This window comes from Pristiophorus japonicus, chromosome 12, assembly GCF_044704955.1.
Source record: "Pristiophorus japonicus isolate sPriJap1 chromosome 12, sPriJap1.hap1, whole genome shotgun sequence".
In the NCBI taxonomy this organism is placed as follows: domain Eukaryota; kingdom Metazoa; phylum Chordata; class Chondrichthyes; family Pristiophoridae; genus Pristiophorus; species Pristiophorus japonicus.
The window spans coordinates 72,388,005-72,412,932 of NC_091988.1; the positions used below are offsets into that span (position 1 = coordinate 72,388,005).

At 44.4% G+C, this 24,928-nt stretch overlaps 1 protein-coding gene across 4 annotated transcripts in view; it reads right to left on the reverse strand.

Moving 5' to 3' along the window:
* Positions 1–24,059, reverse strand: part of LOC139277334 (host cell factor 1-like) — a 122,558-nt gene extending 98,499 nt beyond the window's left edge. For 2 of the 4 annotated variants that reach the window (XM_070895661.1, XM_070895660.1), the window contains exon 1: positions 23,895–24,059. In XM_070895661.1, the coding sequence (XP_070751762.1) occupies positions 23,895–24,054 (160 nt within the window). In that variant the 5' untranslated portion in view covers positions 24,055–24,059. Of the gene's footprint in view, positions 1–4,783; positions 4,885–12,395; positions 12,439–23,894 lie in introns of those variants that run through there. The other 2 variants (XM_070895662.1, XM_070895663.1) reach the window with 2 other exon arrangements.
* Positions 24,060–24,928: the final 869 nt, after the last annotated feature.

The window sequence follows — 24,928 nt, forward strand, 5'->3', positions numbered from 1 at the left end:
CAGGCTGACACGCCCAGTGCAGTGCTGAGGAAGCGTTGCACTGTCGGAGGTGTCATCTTTCGGATCAGATGTTAAACCGAAGCCCCGCTTGCTCTCTCAAGAGTAAAAATCCTACGGCACTATTTGAAGAGGAGCAGGGGAGTTCTCCGCAGTGTCTTATATTTATCCCTCAATCAACATCACCAGAACAGATTATCTGGTCATTATGTTTTCAGCGTACAAATTGGTTGCCACATTTCCTCCATTACAACAGTGACTACACTTCATAAAGTACTTCATTGGCTGTAAAGTGCTTTGGGACATCCTGATGGTGTGAAAGGTGCTATGGAAATGCAAGTCTTTGTTTTCTTTCTTTATGACTAGCATCCCCAAGGAGCACAGCATCACAACACAAAAGGCCAATATACCCATCCAGCTGAAAATCAGGAACGTCAGATAAAAATATCCCAAAACAATCAAACCACACCCTCTCCTCCAAGTCTTTATTCCCCTTGGAGGTCTCTGCCAAACACACACGGCAGCAAGTGGCAGACAGCAGATCCCAGTGGTACATCTATAGATCACATTCATGCATTCCCTTCTGCAAAAACTAAGAACATACAATCATAGAAAATTACGACACAGAAAGAGGCCATTCGACCAGTCGGTCAAAAAAGAGTTACCCAGCCTAATCCCATCTTCCGGCACTAGGTCTGCAGCCCAGGAGGTCACAGCTCTTTAACGGCACATTCCAAGTACTTTTTAAACGTGATGAGGATTTCTGCTTCTACTACCTTATCAGGCAGCGAGTTCCAGACCCCCACCACCCTCTGGGTGAATTTTTTCCCCCTCATCTCCCCTCTAATCCTTCTACCAACTACTTTAAATCTATGTCCCCTAGTTATTGACCCCTCTGCTAAGAGAAATAGGTCCTTCCTTCAGCAGCGGATGAGCTGAGGCAAGGGCGGAGACTATAGAGCAGAAGGACAGCTCATCTATATAGAAAACGGTAGAGGTGGAAAAGTTAGAAGAGATGACCGAAAGCACAATTGAAAGGACAGGTGTCGAGGAGGCTTATAGGAGATGGGGTGGGGAGGTGGGAGGGCATTGGGGTCATGGCACGAAAGGGTTTTAGGAAGGAGTTCTGGAGCTGAATGCTCTACTGCTGATGACTCAGCAGATGGCGAGGAAAGCAGCACAGAGTCGATGAGGCTGCAAAATCATGACGATCCAGACTAAGTACACACTCCCAGAAGCCCAAATCACTGACGTGCTGCCAAAGGAAGCATTAGCCGCAGGGATAAAGACGACCTGCACACAGCACTGAGGCAACTAAAAGTAACTTTGGTTGATAAAGATTATTTGCTGTCAAATTACAGCTGGAACATTTGGGGCTTATACTTTTTTTTTTAAAAAGTAATAAAGTTATTCACAATTACTGGTAACTTGTAAGATTTACAATCTTAAAATAGTTTTAAAAAAAAATGTTGAATGGTTAAGTGAGTTCAATGAGAAGCTGAGCCCATGAGAAAGATTCAAGTTGTAATCGCCGCCTGTGTCACATTTCATGACTTCACCCAAAGAAGCTACAATGGGGCCCATCACTGCTGGGCTATGGGAGTGTTAATACGGATTATTTTTCCCTAATACGGATTCTTTTTCCCTCAATCTGTTTCAGCGAATACACTGACACATGAACACCTTGCTGCCTTTTCTGTAAAAGACCTTTATTGAAAATTCTCCGGCCGGGACTTGTCAAGACAAAGGAACACTCTCAATCAGAGCCTGTTTACCTTCCCCTGGACAAGCCTCTTTTCAGCGCGACACAACAACAGTTATACATTTTCAAAACAGAACACATTTGATTAGCACTTGGTCTATCCAATCCCTTCCAAGTACGTCCAATGGCAGGCAAGAAAGTCTCCCAATTAGGGCTGGTGTCAAGGTCAGGTTAGTTATAGCTTCGCTACACTGTCTTCCCTTATCAGTAAAGAACCCAATTAGTTTCCCTTCCTCCTCATCAATAAAAGCCATTACTTTCCCCCTCCTATCTAGGATTGCTTTCTTTCTTTGTGCCGCCTTGCGTCTTTCTCATGACCCGTGTTTAACCTCAACTTCAACTCTTGGTAACCCCTTTTTTTTCTGTCGATTCTGCAGTTGTCTGCATCTTGACATTTCTTTAGCTATTTTTCCATGATTCCCTATCTCCATCCTTTTGCCACATTCTCTATCCATCTACCACATTCACAACCCTTCTTTACACATTCAGACAATGGCCCCTCTCTGGATCATTCACCAGTCTTCCTTGCTAGATGCCCAAAGATGTAGCCAGTGGCTGAGGATAGCATCAGGTTCAGCTATTGTGCCCTCCATGGTTGAATTGCCTGCCTGCTCTCATTGTCAAGACTCTCTGATGAATAACAGGGGCGGTACTGGAGGAAGTTTTGTGTTAAAGGCGCGACATAAATGCAAGGTTTTTTTTGCTATTGCCAGTCTTGGTATTTTACATTCCTGGGATGTGGGCATCGCTGGCAAGGCCAGCATTTATTACCCATCCCTAATTGCTCTTGGGAAGGTGGTGGTGAGCAGTTTTCTTGAACTGTCACAGACCAGTTAGCTGCTGTGCATGCACAGTATCTTAGAGGGAACAGCTTGTGAGCGGCCTGCGTCATACCTTCTAGACAGCTGCGTAGCCACAGAAGCGCGCAGCTTAGAGGGAACATTGCTCCATAGTGCTGTTAGTTAGAGTCCTAGGATTTAGATCCAACGATATATTCCCATGTCAAGATCATGTGTGACTTGCAGGTGATGGTGTTCCCATGCACCTGCTGCCCTTGTCCTTCTAGGTGGTAGAGGTCGCGGGTTTGGGAGGTGCTGCCGAAGAAGCCTTGGCGAGTTGCTGCAGTGCATCTTGTAGATGGTACACGCTGCAGCCACGGTGCGCCGGTGGTGGAGGGAGTGAATGTTGAAGGTGGTGGATGGGATGCCAATCAAGCAGGCACCATCACCACATGAAGTGCAGCGGTTCAAGGTAGCAGCTCACCACCACCTTCCCAAGGTGGCAAAGTACAAAGACTGGCAGTAGCAAAACAAGACAGCGAAAGGACAAAGAAAAGCAACTGTTCATTTCTCTCCAACTCTGACTGCAGTTTCCAGGGCAACACAAAGGTGCATGAAATAGTGGACAGAAGTTGGCAAGACCAGCTGGACTGAAGGTACAGTACCATCACCAACTACAGTGGAAAGCCTCTTCCTCCCACATCCAAGTCCCATTCAAACCCCAAAACACCATTAACAATCCCAGAATACCATGCTTTCAGCTGCCAAGGCCCTACGCACTGGAATTCCCTCCCTAAACCTGTGTCTCTCTACAGATCTCTCCTCCTTTAAGATGCTCCTTAAAACCTACCTCCCACCTGTCCAAATATCTCATGTGGCACACAATGATCCCAATCTGAAAGGTCCTGCGCAGGCCGCTCACCGGCTTCTCCACTGTGAATACCGTGCATGCATAGAAATTTAAAGGGACCATGCATTAAAATAAATATTAGACTGCACAGAACAAAGTGCAGCTCACAGGGAACGTTAGTGGCAGGGTGTCAAATTTTGTTTGATAATGCTCCTGTGAAAGATCTTGGGATGTTTTAGTACATTAACAGGCGCTATATAAAAATAGTTTGACACATTCATCCACTATAAACTAGCGGCGCTGATTATTTATTCCACGTAAAATGGAATAAAACAGCATATCCACTGATGCAACAGGAGTAGGGCAATGGGAGAACCAGTAGCTTGTTTAAAAATAACTAAAATCAAAAACAGGAAAGCTGATAGCTTCAGGCTATCGCAGGGCCTGTGCACAGAATATTCCTTTAAGGAACCGTATCCTCAGGGGGGATAAAGTGATGCAATTTATTATTTTTAAACAACACGTTAAAATTTCCAACCCGCTGCTGTTTTAGTTTGCTTTCAACAACTTATATTTATAACAGTGAAGTGTCCATGGCGATTCACAGGAGTATTATGAGACAAAAAATTTTTTACACCAAAAGCTTGGTCAAAGAGGTAGGTTTTAAGGAGCGTCTTAAAGGAGGAAAGAGGTGTAGAGAGGCGGAGAGGTTTAGGCAGAGACTTCCAGAGCTTAGGGCCTAGGCAACAAAAGGCACGGCCACCAATGGTTGACCGATTATAATCAGGGATGCTCAGGAGGGCAGAATTAGAGGAGCACAGACATCTCGGTGGGGGGGGGCTGGAAGAGATTACAGAGATAGGGAGGGGCAAGGCCATGGAGGGATTTTTCAGTCCCAAGTACATTGAAGCAAAGCCAATGAGTTAAGCCAGCAAGGCAAGTATTCACTCCGGACAAAGCTTTGCCACTTTGCGCTGCTTTGTTAGAACCTGCTATGCACCCTGCCATTGAACCGTGGGACAGTGGAGGTGAACCTCATCTAGTCTCTGTAGGATGATGGCAAGCAAAAGTTAGGCAATATCCCTTAGCCAACATTGTATCCACGCAGCCACTGCCCCTTGAATCCCACGGGTTTCAAGTTTGCTAACAAGTCTACCGTGGTACTTTATCAAACGCCTTTTGAAAATCTATATACGCAACATCAACCGCAAGAAATAAAAATTGAAGCAGCAAAAAGGGAAGATGGGAGAATCAAAGTGTACACCATATGTAAATGCTTATTCAAATACAACTTGACTTTGATGATCAAAAATAACTGACGGCATCATCCCACAGAATGTGATGAGATGCAAAGGGATTACTCGATGACGACGGACCAAGGTCAATCTAGTTCACCTTCTACCATCCAGGTAGTTGCATGATCCAACAAGAATGGAGTTCTTGACTAATCACGGATAATAAATTCAGGGTTTCAAACTCCTCGTATTCTCGATGCACTAAAAGCAGAATAAAAAAGAAAAATGCCTTTTGAAACTTATCCAACAAAATAAAATCAGCTTTTAAAAAAGAGACAGGACTGAGTACATATGCTAAGCTCAGACATGAACCAAGAGAGTGCAACACTAGGGTTATCTTTTAGTCAACTTTCCCAGAAGTTTCTCACCTCAGTTCAGTGCTCCTAGTGGCTGAAAGACAAACACAGCTGGGACTGCCCAAGAATCGGCCAAAATAAATAAAGCACTGAATTATAAAGTGCAGGCAGCAAGGCCTCCCCACCAGGGCATCCATCTTATTCACAGCTGTAGAAAGCAGACAAAATCTATTCTGCTGAAAGGTCATCATCCTGAAACTTTAACTCTGTTTCTCTCTCCACAGCTGCTGACTGACCTGAGTATTTCCAGCATTTTAGTAATTTTTTTTTTTTTTTTTAAAAGACAATGTATTGTTCTTCACACGAGTGAGAGTCTACAAAATAGTGCATGAGGAAGTGTCAGCTTCGATTACGTGCTCAAGTGGGGCATGAACCCACACATTTACCGGGAACGATGGCATAGTGGTTATGTTACTGGACTAGTAATTCAGAGGCCTCGACGAATGACCCAGAGACAAGAGTTCAAATCTCACCACAGCTGCTGTGAAATTTAAATTCAGTTAATTAAATAAATCTGGATTAAAAAACTGGTTTAAGTAATGTGACTCCAGACCCACAGCAATGTGGTTGGCTCTTAATGACCTAGCAAGCCATAAAACCGGACGGACCACCCGGCATCGAACTCGGCACAAGCTACGAACGCAACCCAGTCAAACCTGCAAAGTCCTCCTCAGCAACATCTGGCGACGTGCCAAAATTAGTCCAACAGACTAGTCAAGCAACAGCCTAACAGTCATACTCACAGAATCATACCTCTCAGCCAATGTCCCAGACTCCTCCATCACCATCCCTGGGTCTGTCCTGTCCCATTGGCAGGACAGACCCACCAGGGGTGGCGGCACAGTGGTATACAGTCGGGAGAGGGTGGCCCTGGTGAGAATGTGTAAAGAAGGGTTGCGAATGTGGTAGATGGATAGAGAATGTGGCAAAAGGATGGAGATAGGGAATCATGGGAAAATAGCTAAAGAAATGTCAAGATGCAGACAACTGCAGAATCGACAGAAAAAAAAGGGGTTACCAAGAGTTGAGGTTGAGGTTAAACACGGGTCATGAGAAAGACGCAAGGCGGCACAAAGAAAGAAAGCAATCCTAGATAGGAGGGGAAAAATAATAGCTTTTACTGATAAGGAGGAAGGGAAACTAATTGGGTTCTTTACTGATAAGGGAAGACAGTGTAGCGAAGCTATGACTAACCTGACCCTGACACCAGCCCTAATTGGGAGACTTTCTTGCCTGCCATTGGACGTACTCGGGGGGGGGGGGGGGGGGGGGGGGGGAAGGCAGAAAGGGATTGGATAGACCAAGTGCTAATCAAATGTGTTCTGTTTTGAAAATGTATAACTGTTGGTATTTCGCGCTGAAAAAAGGGCTTGTCCAGGGGAAGGTAAACAGGCTCTGATTGAGAGTGTCCCTTTGTCTTGACAAGTCCCGGCCGGAGAATCTTCAATAAAGGTCTTTTACAGAAAAGGCAGCAAGGTGTTCGTGTGTCAGTGTATTCGCTGAAACAGATTGAGGGAAAAAGAATCCGTATTAACATTTGGTGTCAGAAGTGGGATCTCAACAGACGGCTGCCGAAAGCTTGCGAATTAAGAACCGAACTAGCCTCGGACAAGACAGGAGGAAAGTGGCCACTGGAGTGAGTACTTTTTAAATACCACTTTGGTTTGCTCCAGTCCCAAAAGTCTGAAGAAAGTTTTGCCACTCGCTGGTTCTCTGGTAGCGTCTGAATGAGATCCAGGTCAATCTGGCGAATATCTTTTAACTTAGGAAACAAGTCAGGTACGACGTCGACTTTGTATATCACTTAGTCCGTCTAGGCGCTGATTGGACTTAAATCGCACGGCGAAGCGAATAGGAAAACCGCGGGGCGACGCAGAGGGATAGAGAAATAGACTATCGGGCGGCGACGCGAATAGGAAAACCGCGGGGCAACGCGGAGGGATAGGGAAATAGATTATCGCGCGGCGACGCGAATAGGAAAACCGCGGGGTGACGCGGAAGAAAAGGGAAATTGTATAAAACTAAATCGCGGGGCGACGCGAGGAATTGTGTAAGGATAAAAGAAATTGTGTAAGGATAAAATATTTCTTTACCGCGGGGCGACGCGGGATTTAGCAATCATGGATCCAAAAATAGAGCCGGCCAAAGAAAAAAAATTAATAAGCTTTGTTGAATGAAGAGAGACTTTTGTGAATGTCTGTCGTTGAGTGAGAGTCCTTTTGTGATTTTTTGACTGCGGAATGAATTTTTATGTTTTCATATTTTTTAAAAAAGCCTGTTTGGAAGAGTGGAGCAACTGTTTGTTTATTTTAGCTCCACCCACTTCTCCAAACAGAGTGAAAGTTTTTTTCAACCCTTTGTAGTGTTGTCCTGTATGTGGGAAGTTTTAAGACATTTTAAGTTAGGAACGCAGGTGTGGATTTATTCGGATGATAAGTTACGGAGCTAGGAAATGCACAAAGGATTGATTACATTGGGTTGAAAGACATAAATTTAGTCTCGGAATGAGATAAAGAATGCCTTTTTAAAAAAAAGCTTCTAGCTCAAAAGAAAGTTTTAAATAAAGATTGAAATTACAAAATTTGAATTGGAATTTTGAGATATTAAGAGAAGGCACAGCAAAATACTGAGGTGGATTCAAAAAAAAATTATTAAATTAAATCTGATCTCTTCAAGAAAAAAGGAGATATAAAACTAAAAGGTTTGAAAAAAGATGTAACGTACTAAATAAGTGCTGAAAAAAATGTTTGTGATGGAAAAAGACATAACTTATTAAATACTAGTTGATGTTTGCTGTAAAAGAAAGATATTGGTTTAATTAGGAAAAAAGAAAAAAAATTGGAAGAGGTAAAAGACATTCTACAGTAATAATGATTTTAAATTACGAGAAAATTTCACTGCAGTTTGAAAAGATTTCCAGAATAAACGGTGTTTATCTAGAAAAGTCCCGAACAGTCTAAACAAGCAGGAGGGTTTTGAAAATAACGAGGAGAACTAAGCTATGCGAACTCAGCACAGAAAGCACTGGGAATTAGAGAATCTTACTAAATTTTAAAATTCTTATAGAAAATGGAACTGGCACGGATGTTTAGATTTTGTGCTGAGAGAGAAATAAAACACAAGATTTGCCCAGTGAACGGGACCATAAAATAAAACGAAATGTTAGAATGTACACAGCGTGTGAGAAAATTGGATTTCAGTAAACAAAATAGCTATTAAAAATGTGTGGTCTCGTTTTAAATCAATCAAAAAAAAATCTTTGGCAATTAGAAGTTAAGAAAACATTGGAGTTTACTCTAAAATGCCGTCTTCCCTGATGAGAAGACTTTTATTATGACGGCTTTACTAATGATTTCTGCTGTTTTAACAGATTCCTAATTTCTAAGCAAGTTTTGAAGGCACAAAGACTTAAGAAAAAAGAATTTTTCGGATGATTACGTGAAGTCACGTAATGACATCAGGCTTTACAAACCTGTAAAGGAGTTAACCCTTTCCATTGACAGCTGTTTTATACTGGACATTATTAATTTGGATTTCTTAATAGAATAAAAAAACTCACCTAACAAGAAATGGTGCGATAGTCAAAATAAAAATAAAAACAGAACTAGCCTATGTAATAATACTCACCTGATACAAATAAAAGAAAGATACTCAAACAAAACAAATTCAAGAGTTAAAAGCTAAGATAAATAAGCTGGAAGAGATTTTTTTTTTAAACGAGGCCAGAAGGATATTGCAGTGCGCAGCTATAGCACCATCACCTATGGTAATAGAGCCAATGTACCCCACGGTGGGCAAGTGTGGTCTACAAACCCAACCTAACTTTAACTCAGATTTCACAGAGTGACCGCAACATGCATGGATAAAAGATGAGTAGACCAGAACCTAACACCTGGTGACGACCAGGCTATCTGTTTAAAATTTGCAGATAAAACACTCACCGAGATGGGACCGCAGCGGCTACTTCAACTCTGGAGACTCAGGATACTGGGAACCTTAAGGCCCACGCAAGCACTGGATAATACAGATGGACTACGAGAGATATAGCACAGGCAGGAAAGACACAACTACATGAACTAGCTTTGTTTAATTTGACTGCCGAAATATGCAACCCAGCAGCCAAGGACTGGAGCAAGGACAGAACTTATTTTAACGCATGGCTATGTATATTGTATTAAGGAAGGTTGTAATGCAGCAGGCTGCCGATGCCATGGGCGCCAGTAGATTCCAAGGACAGGAGCAAGTTCATAGGACCAAAAGGGGAAGGGCGCAGAAATCCAACTGGATGGAATTTCAGTTCTAGAAGCTCATGCCTGGGCGGACGAAGCTGCAAACAAGCAGCCAAACCCACCCCGCAAGTACAGAAGGGTGGGAACAGAACGGAGCAAAAAAGGGGATGGGACCCCAGGATGTTTAGGAAAACTGGCCAGTGGGATAAAATAAAGACCAAGGGAGGTCTCTGGAATATAAGGTGTATGTCCTGAAGCGTGACACGGTAACAACACGGAGAAGCCGGTATTGATCATGCGCAGCACAAACAAGAAGGAATACAACCTAAAAGGGGTGGGCTAGTAATAAAAGAATCTAAAGAAAGGATATAATTTAGGGTGCGTCAGCGACTACTTATACTGAACCTAATGGATATCATTTTTCCTAGCTTCTGTGGGAATGAAACCACGCCCCCAAGTTTCCACATGATTTGCTCCTGATTTTTAGGAGCAACTGGTGGAGAACGGAGTATCTTAGAAATCGGAATTCTCCACATTTAAGTTTTCTGCAGTTCTAGTCAGGTAGAACAGTTTCACTTTTGAACAGAATTTTTTTTTCAAAAGGGGGCGTGTCCGGCCACTGACGCCTGATTTGAAAGTTTCCAGTGAAAACGTACTCCAAATTAACTTAGAATGGAGCAAGTGAAGATTTTTGTAGGCTTGAAAAAAACCTTGTCTACACATTAAAAAATCAGGCGCAGGTTACAAATTAGGCGTCCGGAACGAGGTGGGGGGGGGGGGTTGGGGGGGGGGGAAGAAGGGAAGTCATTACATTCTACAATAAATCCTTAGTTATACTAATACAAATAAATCCAACCTGAATAAAAATTTATAAGCAAAGAAAAGATTAAATAAATCATGTTCCTACAACGGTGAGAGAGTGCTTCAGGCAGGGGTTTCCTGATGGCAGGGGGGTGAGGCAGTGAGAAGGCTGCAGGAGCCGTTCCTGACAGCAGGGGGGGGAGGCAGTGAGGGCCCAACCGACGGCAGCGGGGGGGGAGGCAGGGAGAAGGCTACAGGAAGCCTCAGAAGTTGAGGCAGCCGTTCCCGACGGCAGGGGGCGAGGCAGTGAGGGCCCGACCGACGGCAGCGGGGGGGGGGGGGGGGAAAAGAGAGGCAGGGAGAAGGCTGCAGCAAGCCTCAGAACTTGAGGCAGCCGTTCCCGACGGCAGGGGGGGGGGAAGACAGTGAGAAGGCTGCAGGAAGCCTCAGAAGTTGAGGCAGCCATTCCCGACAGGCCCGACCGACGGCAGGGGGAGAAAGCTGCAAGAAGCCTCAGTGCTGATCATGGAAGGGCAATGTGGTTTTATTAAAAAATTTTAAAAATTGAACAGCTACAAAGAACTACAAAAATGGCCGAGTGCCAATGTTTCCTTTACACATGCGCGTGCGCGAATGCTCCAATGCGCACACGCAGGGTTGCCGGCACGAAAAAAACTCATTTAAATGGTACCCGCCCCCTCCTACTTACAGAATCGGCGTGAGTGGTAGGCTCCGCCCCCTGGGCGCCGCGCCAAGCAGACATCGAGCTGCAAAGCGCTCGAGAATAACGCGTTTTTTTTCAGGCGCCGTTTTCGGCACGAAAAACGGGCGCCTGTTTTGCCTCGTGTGGAAACTTGGGGCCTATAAGTCTATACCAGAACCTGGCACAACGGATCCTCGAAGGCCTGGAACCCACTACCCTGAGATTTAATGTCAGAAATGGAACAGGGCAAGGTCGAACAAAAAGGGGAATACTGGAAACACTAGGCACGGGTTATGCGGAAGGGGTAATGACGATGAATTCCATAGGCCTGTAGGCAATATACGACCGGGTTAACAACGTAATGGCGGAGTCATGAGTGGTTTAGTGGGGAGGGACTTGGATAACCAAGCCCTACAAGCGCTGTTGGGAGATGGCGTGGAAGAGGAACTGTTACAAGTGGCCCATACATTGCCGAAATGCCAAGACATTAAAATTGATCCACGCAATGGGGAAAGATATAAGTAAACGATTACAGGCTGAGATAGTTTGCTCCGGGTATGGGGCCTGGATATTAAGTGAGGTACAACATAATTTGGAGCAACTCCAGAATGGAGACATACCAGATTGGATCCCGAACAGCATACTTAACAATTGGACTCTAGATAAAAAAATGAATAACACATGCGAGGTACGAAGGAATAGTCACGCATGGATGCCGAAATTCAAATGTATTACTGGGCAGGTGAATATGATCGGATTTATGTTGTCCATACCACAGTATGATGTAACAAAGGGAGACCCCTTGTATCAGATCGATAATATTGGTGAAGTGAGAAACCAAACTCAGTTATGTTACCATCAGCCTGCCAGACGGGTGATTAAAATTAACAATAGTACCAAAGGCATTGATATAACTGACTGCTATAAAATTAACCAAGTGGTTTTATGTCGAGGTACGCCACGAATGACGATTGCAGATTCCACCAAACAAACGGATGCATGCTGAGTATCACTCCTCTCAAACACAATTCCGAAACAATCGCTGCTCCACAAGGGAATGGAGCACAGGAGCAGCCAACCTGACGATCAAGACCAGGGGAGGAGTCCACCCCCTGTGTCATCACCAACCCTAACTTGTGTTTCAGGCCCATGGGAATAGATGTAAATGGATACCACATATATCCCGAAACAACGGAAATCATCCACGGAACAATCACGGATACTCTCCGAGAAGGGTATGAAGAGGCGGTATGGGAACCGCAAGGCAAACAGATACCGGAACTAAATGAGGAACAATTACGTTTGGTGGAAGGAATCCAGAATCAAAGACGACAGTATGTCCGGCTGATGGAAGAAATAAACAACTTACAGAGAGACACTAACGCAATGCTGGCTGATCAGCCCTGGTACTCAAAGCTGTGGGACATTGGACTTAATATTCAAATTCACCAATGGCTAAGAATAATATCACATGTACTTGTAGTAATACAGGGTCTGGTTCTGATGGTCATGATGGGATTAACATGTGCACGAATTAAACAGGCCAAACGATAAGTCAGGGCACGCACTATGATTAAAGCCATAAGGGATGAAAATTTAAGCAGTCCTACAGGAAGGACTTACCTTATATAACTCTGTGAGAAGGTTTCAGGAGGTCCCGAAGCTTGGGAGATGGCCACCCAGGTGAACGAACCTATCTGGAACTTGCCTACAGGGAGATAGTTACTGGGAAATATGGCCAGCTTGACGTATAGCCGAGGCCCAAAAGGGGGGGGAATTGTAAGAGACATTTGGCATTAGGGGTACCAGCGGGACAAGGGTTAAAGTGCTGGTTCCTGCACTGGCCCATAAGGAGGTAAAAGGCTTCTCTTCGGCCTTGTACCAAGGCTCCAGAAGTTATCAATTCAATAATATTCCGACAGGATACGATGCGAGAACCGAAACAGACATTGATAAGACCTTGCGAAGAGGCTCGAGGCGGACTCACAGACAACAAGGAGGATCAGGAAAGAGAATGCGCACGGCTAAACGCGATACTCCTGGAATAAGCACCAGGATTATCATGGAATGATAAAAGGGGGGAATGAGAATGTGTAAAGAAGGGTTGCGAATGTGGTAGATGGATAGAGAATGTGGCAAAAGGATGGAGATAGAGAATCATGGGAAAATAGCTAAAGAAATATCATGATGCAGACAACTGTAGAATTGACAGAAAAAAAAGGGGTTACCAAGAGTTGAGGTTGAGGTTAAACACGGGTCATGAGAAGACGCAAGGCGGCACAAAGAAAGAAAGCAATCCTAGATAGGAGGGGAAAAGTAATAGCTTTTACTTATAAAGGAGGAAGGGAAACTAATTGGATTCTTTACTGATAAGGGAAGACAGTGTAGCGAAGCTATAACTAACCTGACCCTGACACCAGCCCTAATTGGGAGACTTTCTTGCCTGCCATTGGACGTACTCGGGGGGGGGGGGGGGGGAGGCAGAAAGGGATTGGATAGACCAAATATTAATCAAATGTGTTCTGTTTTGAAAATGTATAACTGCTGGTATTTCGCGCTGAAAAAAGGGCTTGTCCAGGGGAAGGTAAACAGGCTCTGATTGAGAGTGTCCCTTTGTCTTGACAAGTCCTGGCCGGAGAATCTTCAATAAAGGTCTTTTACAGAAAAGGCAGCAAGGTGTTCGTGTGTCAGTGTATTCGCTGAAACAGATTGAGGGAAAAAGAATCCGTATTAACACTGGGAGTCCTCAACATTGACTCTGGACCCCATGAAATCTCATGGCTTCAGGTCAAGCATGGCTATGGAAACCTCCTGCCTCCTATCTCCCTCAGCTGATGAATCATTACTCCTCCATGTTGAACACCACTTTGAAGAAGTACTGCGGGTAGCAAGGGCACAGAATGTACTCCAGGTGTCAATCACCAAGAGTGGCTCAGTAGCACCACGACTGACTGAACTGACCGAGTTCTGAAGGACACAGCTGCCAGACTAGGCCTGTGGCAGGTGGTGAGAGAACCAATACGAGTGGAAATATCTACTGGACCTCGTCCTCACCAATCTAGCTATTGCAGATGCATCTGTCCATGACAGTATTAGTTTTGATCTTCCAAAATTCCCTAGATTCTAGAATGGTCTCAGTGGATTGGAAGGTAGCAAATGTAACACCGCTATTCAAGGAGGGAAGCGAGAAAACGGGGAACTACAGGCCAGTTAGCCTGACATCAGTCGTCAGGAAAATGCTGGAATCCATTGTTAGAGAAGTGGTATCAGGACACTTAGAAAATCATTACATGATTAAGTGGAGTCAACTGGTTTTATGAAAGGGAAATCATGTTTGACAAATTCATTTTTTGAGGATGTAATTAGCAGGTAGATAAAGGGTAACCAGTAGATGTAATATATTTCCAAAAGGCATTCGATAAGGTGCCACATAAAAGGTTCTCTTATGATGAGAGATTGGGTGGAATGGGCCTATACTCTCTGGAGTTAAGAAAAACGAGAGGTGATCTTATTGAAAAATACAAGATTCTGAGGGGGGTTGACAGGGTAGATGCTGAGAGACTGGCTGGAGTGTCTAGAACTAAGGGGCACAGTCTCAGGATAAGGGGTAGACCATTTAAGACCGAGAATTTCTTCAGTGTTGTGAATCTTTGGAATTCACTGCCCTAAAGGGCTGTGGATGCGGAGTCTTTGAGTATATTCATTGATAAGATTCTTGGACTCTAGGGGAATCAAGAGATAGGGAGATCGGGCGGGAAAGTAGAGTTGAGGTCAATGATCAGCCATGATCTTATTGAATGGCGGAGCAGGCTTGAGGGGCCGTATGGCTGAGTCCTGCTCCTATTTCTTATGTTCTTAGCATTGGTAGCAGTGACCACCTTACAGTTCCTGTGGAGACGAAATCCCATCTTCACACTGAGGACACTCTCCATCGGGTTGTGTGGCACTACCACCGTGTTAAATGGGATATATTCAGAATAGATCTAGCAGCTCAAAACTTGGCACCAATGAGGCAACGTGGGCCATCAACAGCAGCATTGTATTCCACCACAATCTGTAACCGTATGGCCCGGCATAACAAAAACAACTTTTATTTATATAGCGCCTTTAACATAGTAAAATGTTTCAAGGCACTTCGCAGTAGTGCTATAAGACAACAAATAAATCTGACACCAAGCCATGCAGGAAGAAATTACGGCAGATGATCAACAGCTTGGTCAAAGGGTTAGGTTTTCAGGAGAATCTTACCATTACCATCAAGCCAAGATACCAACCTTGGTTCAATGAGGAGTGTAGAAGAGTATGCCAGGAGCAGCACCAAGCAAACCTAAAAATGTGGAGCCAACCTGGAGAAGCTGCAACACAGGACTACATGCATGCTAAAAAAGCGGAAGCAGCATGCTATAGACAGAGCTAAGCGATCCACAATCAACAGATCAGATCAAAGCTCTGCAGTCCTGCCACATCCAGTCATGAATGGTGGTGGACCATTAAACAACTCACTGAAGGAGGCGGCTCTATGAATATCCCCATCCTCAATGATGGTGAAGCCCAGCACGCGAGTGCAAAAGAAAAGGCGAAAGCATTTGCAACCATCTTCAATGAGAAGTGCCGAGTGGATGATCCATATCGGCCTCCTCCTGAGGTTCCAACTATCAAAGTAGTCAGTATTCAGCCAATTTCATTCACTCCACGTGATGTCAAGAAACGGCCGAGCACACTGGATACAGCAAAGGCTATGGGCACAGACAACATCCCGGCTGTCATGCTGAAGACTTGTGCTCCAGAACTAGCTGCGACTCTAACCAAGCTGTTCCAGTATAACTACAACACTGGCAACTACCCAACAATATGGAAAACTGCCCAGGTATGCCCTGTCCACAAAAAGCAGGACAGATCCAATCCCACCAAGTACTGCCCCATCAGTCTACTCGCAATCATCAGCCAAATGATGGAAGGTATTGTCGACAACGCAATCAAGCGGCACTTACTCACCAATAACCTGCTCACCAATGCCCAGTTTGTGTTCCACCAGGACCACTAGGCTCCAGACCTCATTAAAGCCCTGGTCCAAACATGGACAAAAGAGCTGAATTCCAGAAGTGAGGTGAGAGTGACGGCTCTTGACATCAAGGTAGCAGTTGACCAAGTGTGGCATCAAGGAGCCTTAAAAAAAAACTGAAGTCAATGGGAATCGGGGGAAAACACTCCACTGGCTGGAGTCATACCTAGCACAAAGGAAGTTGGTTGTGGTAGTTGGAGGTCAATCATCTCAGCCCCAGGACATTGCTGCAGGAGTTCCTCAGATTAGTGCCCTAGCCCAACCATCTTCAGCTGCTTCATCAATGACCTTCCCTTCATCATGTCAGAAGTGACGATGTTCGCTGATGACTGCACAGTGTTCAGTGCCATTCGCAACTCTTAGATAATGGAGCAGTCCATGCCCGCATGCAGCAAGACCTGGATGACATTCAGGCTTGGGCTGATAAATGGCAAGTAACATTCGCACCACACAAGTGTCAGGCTATGACTATCTCTGACAAGTGAGAGTCTAACCATCGCCCTTTGACATTCAACGGCATCACCATTGCCGAATCCCCCACCATCAACATCCTAGGGTCACCACTGACCAGAAACTTAACTGGACCAGCCACATAAATACTGTGGCAATAAGAACAGATCAGAGGCTGTTCACCATCTACGAGGCACAAGTCAGGAGTGTGATGGAATACTTTCCACTTGCCTGGATGAGCGCAGGTCGAACACTCAAGAAGCTCGACACCATCCAGGACAAAGCAGTCGTTTGACTGGAAGCCCATCCACCACATTAAACATTCACTCCCTCCAACACCGGCCTACCATCACTGCAGTGGATGCCATCTATAAGATGCACTGCAGCAACTCACCAAGACTTCTTCAGCAGCACCTCCCAAACCCATGACCTACCACCATCTGGAAGAATAAGGGCAATAGGCGCATGGGAACACCATCACCTCCAACTCACAAACCATCCTGAATTGGAAGTATATCACCGTTCCTTCATCATCACTGGGTCAAAATCCTAGAAATCCCTCCCTAACAGCACTGTGGAAGCACCTTCATCACATCGACTGTAGTGGTTCAAGGTGGCAGCTCACCACCACCTTCTCAAGACCTTTAAATGCTGGTCTTGCCAGTGACACCCACATCCCGTGAAATAATTTTTTTAAATACAAGACTTAAGTTGGTAAAAAAGGAAAATAACTTTCATGACCTCAGGATGTCCGAAAGCATTTTACACCCAATGAAGTACTTTTGAAATACAGTCACTGTTGTAATGTATGAAAAACGGCAGCCAATTTGTGCACAGCAAGCTCCCAGTGATGTGATAGCTTTTAGTAATGTTGATTAAGGAATAAATATTGGCCCAGGACACCGGGAAGAACTCACCTGCTCTTCATTGAAATAGTGTCATGGGATCTTTTACGTCCACCTGAGAGCAGACAGGACCTCGGTTTAACGTCTTATCTGAAAGACGGCACCTCTGATAGTGCAGCTCTCCCTCAGCAATGCACTAGGAGTGTCAGCCTAGATTTTTGTGCTTAATTCTCTGGAGTGGGACTTGAACTCAGAAACTTCTGTCTCAAGTGACGAGAGTGCTACCCGCTGAGCCACAGCTGATACAGGTAGCTCAAAGGGGAAGAGGTGGGATATCTGGGTCATTTTATTATTCTCTCTCTTACCCACCCCATTTTTCATCTTCCTCAACCACCTACCCAGCAATCTGGGGGAAATTGGGATCTGAAATTAGATCCCTTCAAATTATTTGCAATCCATCATTGAAAATTACAAGATTTTCTGCAGCAGTAATTTTGGGGAAAGGGCCATTGAGTGTCTACAGAGAAAAACATAATGCCGAATAGGAAAAGGCAGGCTCAAAAAGCAGGGGAGAAAAAAAAAATCAGACTTAACTTTTGAATTAAAACGGGGACAGACCAGGCGTGAGGTGAGAAGAATGATGGGAATAATCGAAAATCAAATTATTCCGGGGAGGGGGGGGGGGGGGGGGGGCAGAGAAAGAGAAAGAGATTAAAAATAGGACAAAAATAACATGGCACCCTTAGGCTTTGACATTTTCCAGAGCGGTTCTGAGAGGATGTTCACAGGTGAGACACAAAGCCACATGTGGCCAGGTACAGTAATCACAGCATGGCGAGCTGGCACAGGCAAATGTGGACACGGGAATTTATAATTTGGGGAGGGGGGGGAGGGAGGCGGGGGGGGGATGTGACGAAAACATGGCAGCAGGATCTGGCTTATTTCCGAGTTCAGTTTGTGTACCTATGAGGCTGCATTATTTGCAATTCTCTACCTTAAAAGGGTTGTGGATGCTGAATCGTTAAGTGTATTCAAGGCTGAGATTTTGGGACTCTAAGGCAATCAAGAGATATGGAGATCGGGCAGGAAAGTGGAGTTGAGGTTGAAGATCGGCCATGATCTTATCGAATGGCGGAGCAGGCTCCAGGGACCGTACGGCCGACTGCTGCTCCTATTTCTTATGTTAGAAACATAGACATAGAAAATAGGTGCAGGAGTAGGCCATTCGGCCCTTCTAGCCTGCACCGCCATTCAATGAGTTCATGGCTGAACATGCAACCTCAGTACCCCTTCCTGCTTTCTCGCCATACCCCTTGATCCCCCTAGTAGTAAGGACTTCATCTAACTCCCTTTTGAATATATTTAGTGAATTGGCCTCAACAACTTTCTGTGGTAGAGAATTCCACAGGTTCACCACTCTCTGGGTGAAGAAGTTTCTCCTCATCTCGGTCCTAAATGGCTTACCCCTTATCCTCAGACTGTGTCCCCTGGTTCTGGACTTCCCCAACATTGGGTACATTCTTCCTGCATCTAACCTGTCTAAACCCGTCAGAATTTTAAACGTTTCTATGAGGTCCCCTCTCATTCTTCTGAACTCCAGTGAATATAAGCCCAGTTGATCCAGCCTTTCTTGATAGGTCAGTCCCACCATCCCGGGAATCAGTCTGGTGAATCTTCGCTGCACTCCCTCAATAGCAAGAATGTCCTTCCTCAAGTTAGGAGACCAAAACTGTACACAATACTCCAGGTGTGACCTCACCAAGGCCCTGTACAACTGTAGCAACACCTCCCTGCCCCTGTACTCAAATCCCCTCGCTATGAAGGCCAACATGCCATTTGCTTTCTTAACCGCCTGCTGTACCTGCATGCCAACTTCAATGACTTATGTTCTCATCTTCCCATATAATAGAATATGTTGCCAATTACCTCATACCTGTGCCCTCTGGTTCACTTCTGCCACTGGAAAGTTTTTCCTCATTTACTCTCTCAAAACCCTTCATGATGTTAAGCACCTCTATCAAATCTCCCCTTAATCTTCTCTGTTCTAAAGAGAACAAAGTCAGTTTCTCTAGTCTCTCCACAAAACTGAAGACTTTCATCCTGATGCCATTCTAGTAAATCTCCTCTACATTCTCTCTCGGGCCTCGACATCCTTCCTGAAGTGTGGTGCCCAGAATTGGACACAATTCTGCAGCTCGGGCCTAGCTAGTCATTTTTAGGTTAAGCATAATTTCTTTCCGCCAAGGATCCCGTATGCCCTTTTAAACAGCTTTCTCAACTTGTCCTGCTATCTTCAAACAACAACGTACATTTATATAGAGCCTGTAACATAGTAAAACATTCCAAGGTGCTTCACAGGAGCATAATCAAATGAAATTTGCCATGAGCCACATAAGAAGATATTTGGACAAATGACCAAAAGCTTAGTCAAAGAGGTATATTTCATGGAGCGTCTTAGAGGAGGCGAGATAGAGAGGTGGAAAGATTTAGGGAGGAATTTCAGGGCTTGGGGCCCAGGCAGCTGAAGGCATGGCCACCGATGGTGGAGCGATTAAATGTGGGGATGAGCAGAGATTTGAGGTTTGTAGAACTGGAGGAAGTTAGAGATGGGGTGGGGGGGCAAGGCCATGGAGAGATTGGAAAACAAGGATAAGTATTTTTTTTAAATCAAGCCTTTGCTGGACCGGGAGCCAATGCAGGTCAACAAGCACAGAGGGTGATGGGTGAGTGGGACTCGGTGCGAGTGGGGATACGGGCAACAGAGATTTAGATGCGCTCAAGTTCAGGTTGGAAGATGGAAAGCCGGCCAGGAAAGTGTTGGAATGGCCATGTCTGGGATAAGCTGATGCAGTGAGGGAGATTGGCTTGGTGCTGGAACAGATGTGGGGTCAGAAGATCATCTCGGGGTCAAATACGTCACCATGGTTGCAAACTGTCTGGATCGGCCCCAGACAATCTCCAGGGAGTGGAATTGAGTCGGTGGCCAGGGAACGACTTGTATATGTACACCCTCCAGGTCTCTCTGCTCCTTCCACCCGCTTCAAAATAAAAAATTATATAACATAAATCCCCAACTAAGAATACAGACTAATGACGTAGCTACACAACCCCAGAAAATGTCAGAAATCTTTTAGCACAATTTGGGTATCTTGACTCTGTGCATACAATGTGCATAATCTAATCTAGGGAAGAAATTAAAAAAACATTCAGCAAGGGCTCTCACTTCTGATCACTAGATTGTGAAGACTTGTATTTCAAATGCATTGCTCACATACTTGGGCTTCAGGGAGAAGGGGAGCTATAAAACTGGTCTTGGTGCCCACGGCTAGGTTTACAAAAAACTTGATCATGATTCCTGATCACTCGTGTTACCATTATGGATGTCAGCCGTGAAAAGATTGGGTTCGGATGTGATGCTTCTTGAAGTCAGAAACCCATGCAAAGAGTGGCTACTTGGAGTGAGCCATCTACAAGATGCATTGCAGCAACTCGCCAAGGCTTCTTCGGCAGCACCTCCCAAACCTGCGACCTCCACCACCTAGAAGGACAAGGGCAGCAGGCGCATGGGAACACCACCACCTGAAAGTTCCCCATCAAGTCACACGCCATCCTGACTTTGGAAATATATCGCCGTTCCTTCGTCGTTGGGTCAAATTCCTAGAACTCCCTCCCCAACAGCACTCTGGGAGCACCTTCACCACACGGACTGCAGCGGTTCAAGGCGGCGGCTCACCACCATTTTCTGGAGGGCAATAACAACCCATGAATGAATTTTTAAAAAGCTACTGGAAAACTGCTAATGCCTGGGAACTTTAACCCAGCAAATCTCATGCAGGAGGAAATTGGGGCTGTGAAGATTTAAATACAAATTGGATTAAAAAGTCTCCTGATTCAGCAACATTATTAGAAATATAGCTTTTAATATTTGCATCTGGGGATGAAAATACACATGAATTTGTTTTTTAAAAAACTTGGGGAAGCATGGCGTGTGAAAGAGTGAATTTCTCCACAGACCACTGTACGTGTCAGCTGTGTCTCAGTGGGTAGCACTCTCACCTGTAATCAGAAGGTTGTGGGTTCAAGTCCCACTCCATGGACTTAAGCACAAAATAAATCTAAGCTGACACCCCAGTGCTAAGGGTACACTGCACTATCAGAGGTGGTGTCTTTCAAGAGACATGAAACCGAGGCCCCTTCTCAGGTGGACGCAAAGGATTCCACGGCACTATTTTGAAGAGAACCAGGGGGGGCTATCCCCAGTGCCCTAGCCAATATTTATCGTTCAATAAACATAACAAAAAAACAGATTACCTGGTCATTATCACGTTGCTGTTTGTGGGAGCTTGCTTGTGTGCCAATTGGCTGCCACATTTCCCACATTACAACAGTGACTACAGGGTCAAGTTTCGGGCTGCGCCATTAAGCCATGCCTGATTTCCGCGCCGAAAACTTACCTCGGTATTCTCCACTCCCTCAGGTCGATCCAGACCCTCAGCATGGTGCAACACAAGCTGTGGGGGGGCGGAGCCAGGTCCCTGCACTGAAAACAGTGCCGGGACCTCTGCACATGCGCACTACAGTCAGTGCTGCAGTCAGTGAGTAGAAACTTAATTTTTAAAAAAAAAAAGTTTTAAAATTTTTTTGATTGATTTATTGGTTGATTTATTGATCATTTATTATTGATGATGGCTCTATTTATAAAAGTGGTGTGTTTCATGTTTGTAAACTCCCCCCACCCCTGTTACCTACGCCTGATTTTCTAAGTGTATGCAAGGTTTTTCTGATCGTACAAAAATCTACACCTACTCCATTCTAAGTTAGTTTGGAGTAAGTTTTCATTGCCTAAGCTTTCAAAACAGGCGTAAGTAGCCAGACACGTCCCCTTTTGAAAAAAAAAACTGTTCCAAAATGAAACTGTTCTAACTGACTAGAACTGGAGCAAACTAAATGCCGAGAATTGCAATTTCTAAGATACTCCATTCTAAACCAGTTGCTCCAAATAAATAGGAGCAACTCAGGCCGAAACTTGACCCCTACACTTCCAAAGTTACTTCATTAAAGCACTTTGAGACGTCCGGTGGTCGTGAAAGGCGCGAGATAAATCCAAGTCCTTCTTTCTAATGAGGCAGTTTTATAAAAGACTGATAAAGCTTCAAATCCTTTTTTTTTGCACGCATAAAGATCAGCAATATCCAATAAATTAAATAAAGCAACATAAAAAAGCAAAGTAGGAATTTATCACTTTAAAAAAAAAATCTGATCTTTTGAATTAAACAACTTTGAATTCAGACTAGATCCCACCCACACTAACTGCAACAATCTGAGCGACGTCAATGAACCGAATAACCCAATACATGCCAGGAAATCGATCAATTTTAAAACTCAACAAAAACATTTCAAGAAGTAAATATTGAACGATAAATATAAACATCAATTTTTGGGGGGAAATGCAGCAAAAAAACCCAGACAGGAAATGATGCATCAAATGTTTGCTTTTAAATAACATTTTTAAATGTTGATTTTGAAAAAAAAAGGGACATTTGGCAGAATTGGATCTCAAGATGCAACTTTTTGCAGCGGTTAAACTTCCTTTATTGCCGAGGATGTTAAATATCTTTAACATCCTTTTACACATGATGATGCCCTAGAGACTCCTTCCCCTGACAACCAAAGAGAAATGATGCACTGGTTGTACACGAGAGAGAAACAGAGAACTGCACATAAAACCACCACGGCTCAACTCCAAACACGGGGGTTCAAACAGGCCCAGCGCACCAGCCTCAAATAATAACTTGAGGGGGAAAAACGACAACTTTTATTGGAAAATATCCACAAAAACAAGGCAAGAAATGGAGTCGTGTCACATTCCCTCTAGAGAGCGGGGAGAACTGGACATTGTAAAGGGTTCGATTCCCCCCTCAGGAAAAAGATAAAAATGTTACATAAATAATTCTAGCAAATTGCATTATTTAAAAAAAAATCGCAAATATTATAAATACAAAAAATATGTAAAAAAAAAATTATATACTTCATTGGCTGTGAATATTGGCTTGGAGACATCTGGTGATTGTGAAAGGCACTTTATATAAATATTAAAAAATAAGTTTAAAAAAGTATATATAAATATACAAAAATATAATTTATACATAAAAAATAAGTTAAAATATAAAATGTATAATACAAACATTTATATATATAAAATAAGTAAAAAATATATATACAATATAAATATATATTACAAAAATGATATAAAAATAAGTTCACATATAAAACACAAACATATAATATACAAACATAACTTATTTATAAAACACCTTTAATGTAGTAAAACGTCCCAAGGCACTTATAAATATATATAATATACAAACATAATACAAAAAATTACATATATATAATATATATATACACACAGCGAAGAAATATAAAAATAAGATTATGCAGCTTTAAAAAGCGCGCAGCTATCGCTCCATCAACAGGCGCTGTGCCGCTGAACATTCCCCGCCCACCGGGCCGCCGCTAGTTGTAGGCCGGGGGGGGCGGCGGGAGGTGGTGGGCCGGCGGCCGCGGGGCGGGTTTTGGGGGTAATTTTGAAGCGGCCGCCATTTGGCGCCAGGAGCGCCGGTTGTCCGCCGGCTCGCCCGCCGCCATTTTGTTTCTCCATCTTCCTCATCCCGCCCTGGGCGGCCGCGCGCGCACTCTCCCTCCCTCCCCACAACTTTACACCATCATGGATTATATATATTTATAATATGTGTTTTCTTTTACCCGAATTGTAAACGTGCAGCTCATCCACGATCCCTTCATTGCCGCCGCCGAAAACCACCATCAGCTCCTTGATGGAGACGGCGCGGTGTCCGTGGCGCGGCCGGGGCACGGGGCCGCTGCAGTTGCTCACCCGCTTCCAGCGCAGCATGGGAGCCGCCATCTTGCGGCGAGCGGCGCCGAGCCCGGAGAAGAAGAGAGCCCGGATGTTGCCGGCTCAGGACCCCCGCTAGGCCCCCACAACCCTCCGCGGCGGGGGCTGCCCCAATCCGCGCCTGCCCCGCTCCCCCTCCGGCCCAGCACAGCCCCGTTCTGCAGTGTGTCCAGCCCGGGGCCTCAACTCCCTTTCCATCAGCATGCTGCATTTCTCCGCTATTGTAAGCTGGGTTTTTTTTAAATGTGAACTGTCGCTTGGAGGCCGTTTGTTTTTATTTTTTAAAATGTTTATTTTTCTATTTCTTTTTTTTGCTACATTAAATGTAGGACTCCCACTGTTATTTAAAAAAAAATATTATTTGACACGGTCCTGCTTCTCAGGCAAATATCTGGGGTAGCTAAACGAAGGCGCGGCCGTAAAAAACAGAAGACCCGGATGTGAGAAACACCCGGATGTCAAAAACAAATCCGGATGTGAGAAACAAGCTCAGAATATAAAATAAATAATTATTGTTCTACTTCTCCAAATAAAAATTACATCGGTTTCAATGGCATTTATGGAGAGATTTATTCCTATTTATCTTTATCTTTATAATCAGATGGTTAAAAACAGTCGGCGTTGACCAACCATTTTGTGACAGGCAATGTCTGCAGACACCGACAGACAATCCCCGGATGGTCAGGGGACGGTGAAAGACCCCGGAATAAAGGCTGGGAAAAAAATCAGCCTGTCAATAAAAATCATTACAAAATGTAAATAAATCCCGCAATGTAAATACACAAACACACACCAGTGAAAAATGAGAAGGAAAAAAAATTAGACTGTGGAAATAGGCAATCCGTGAGCCAACTATAAAGGGAAACCACAGGAAGGACCCCTC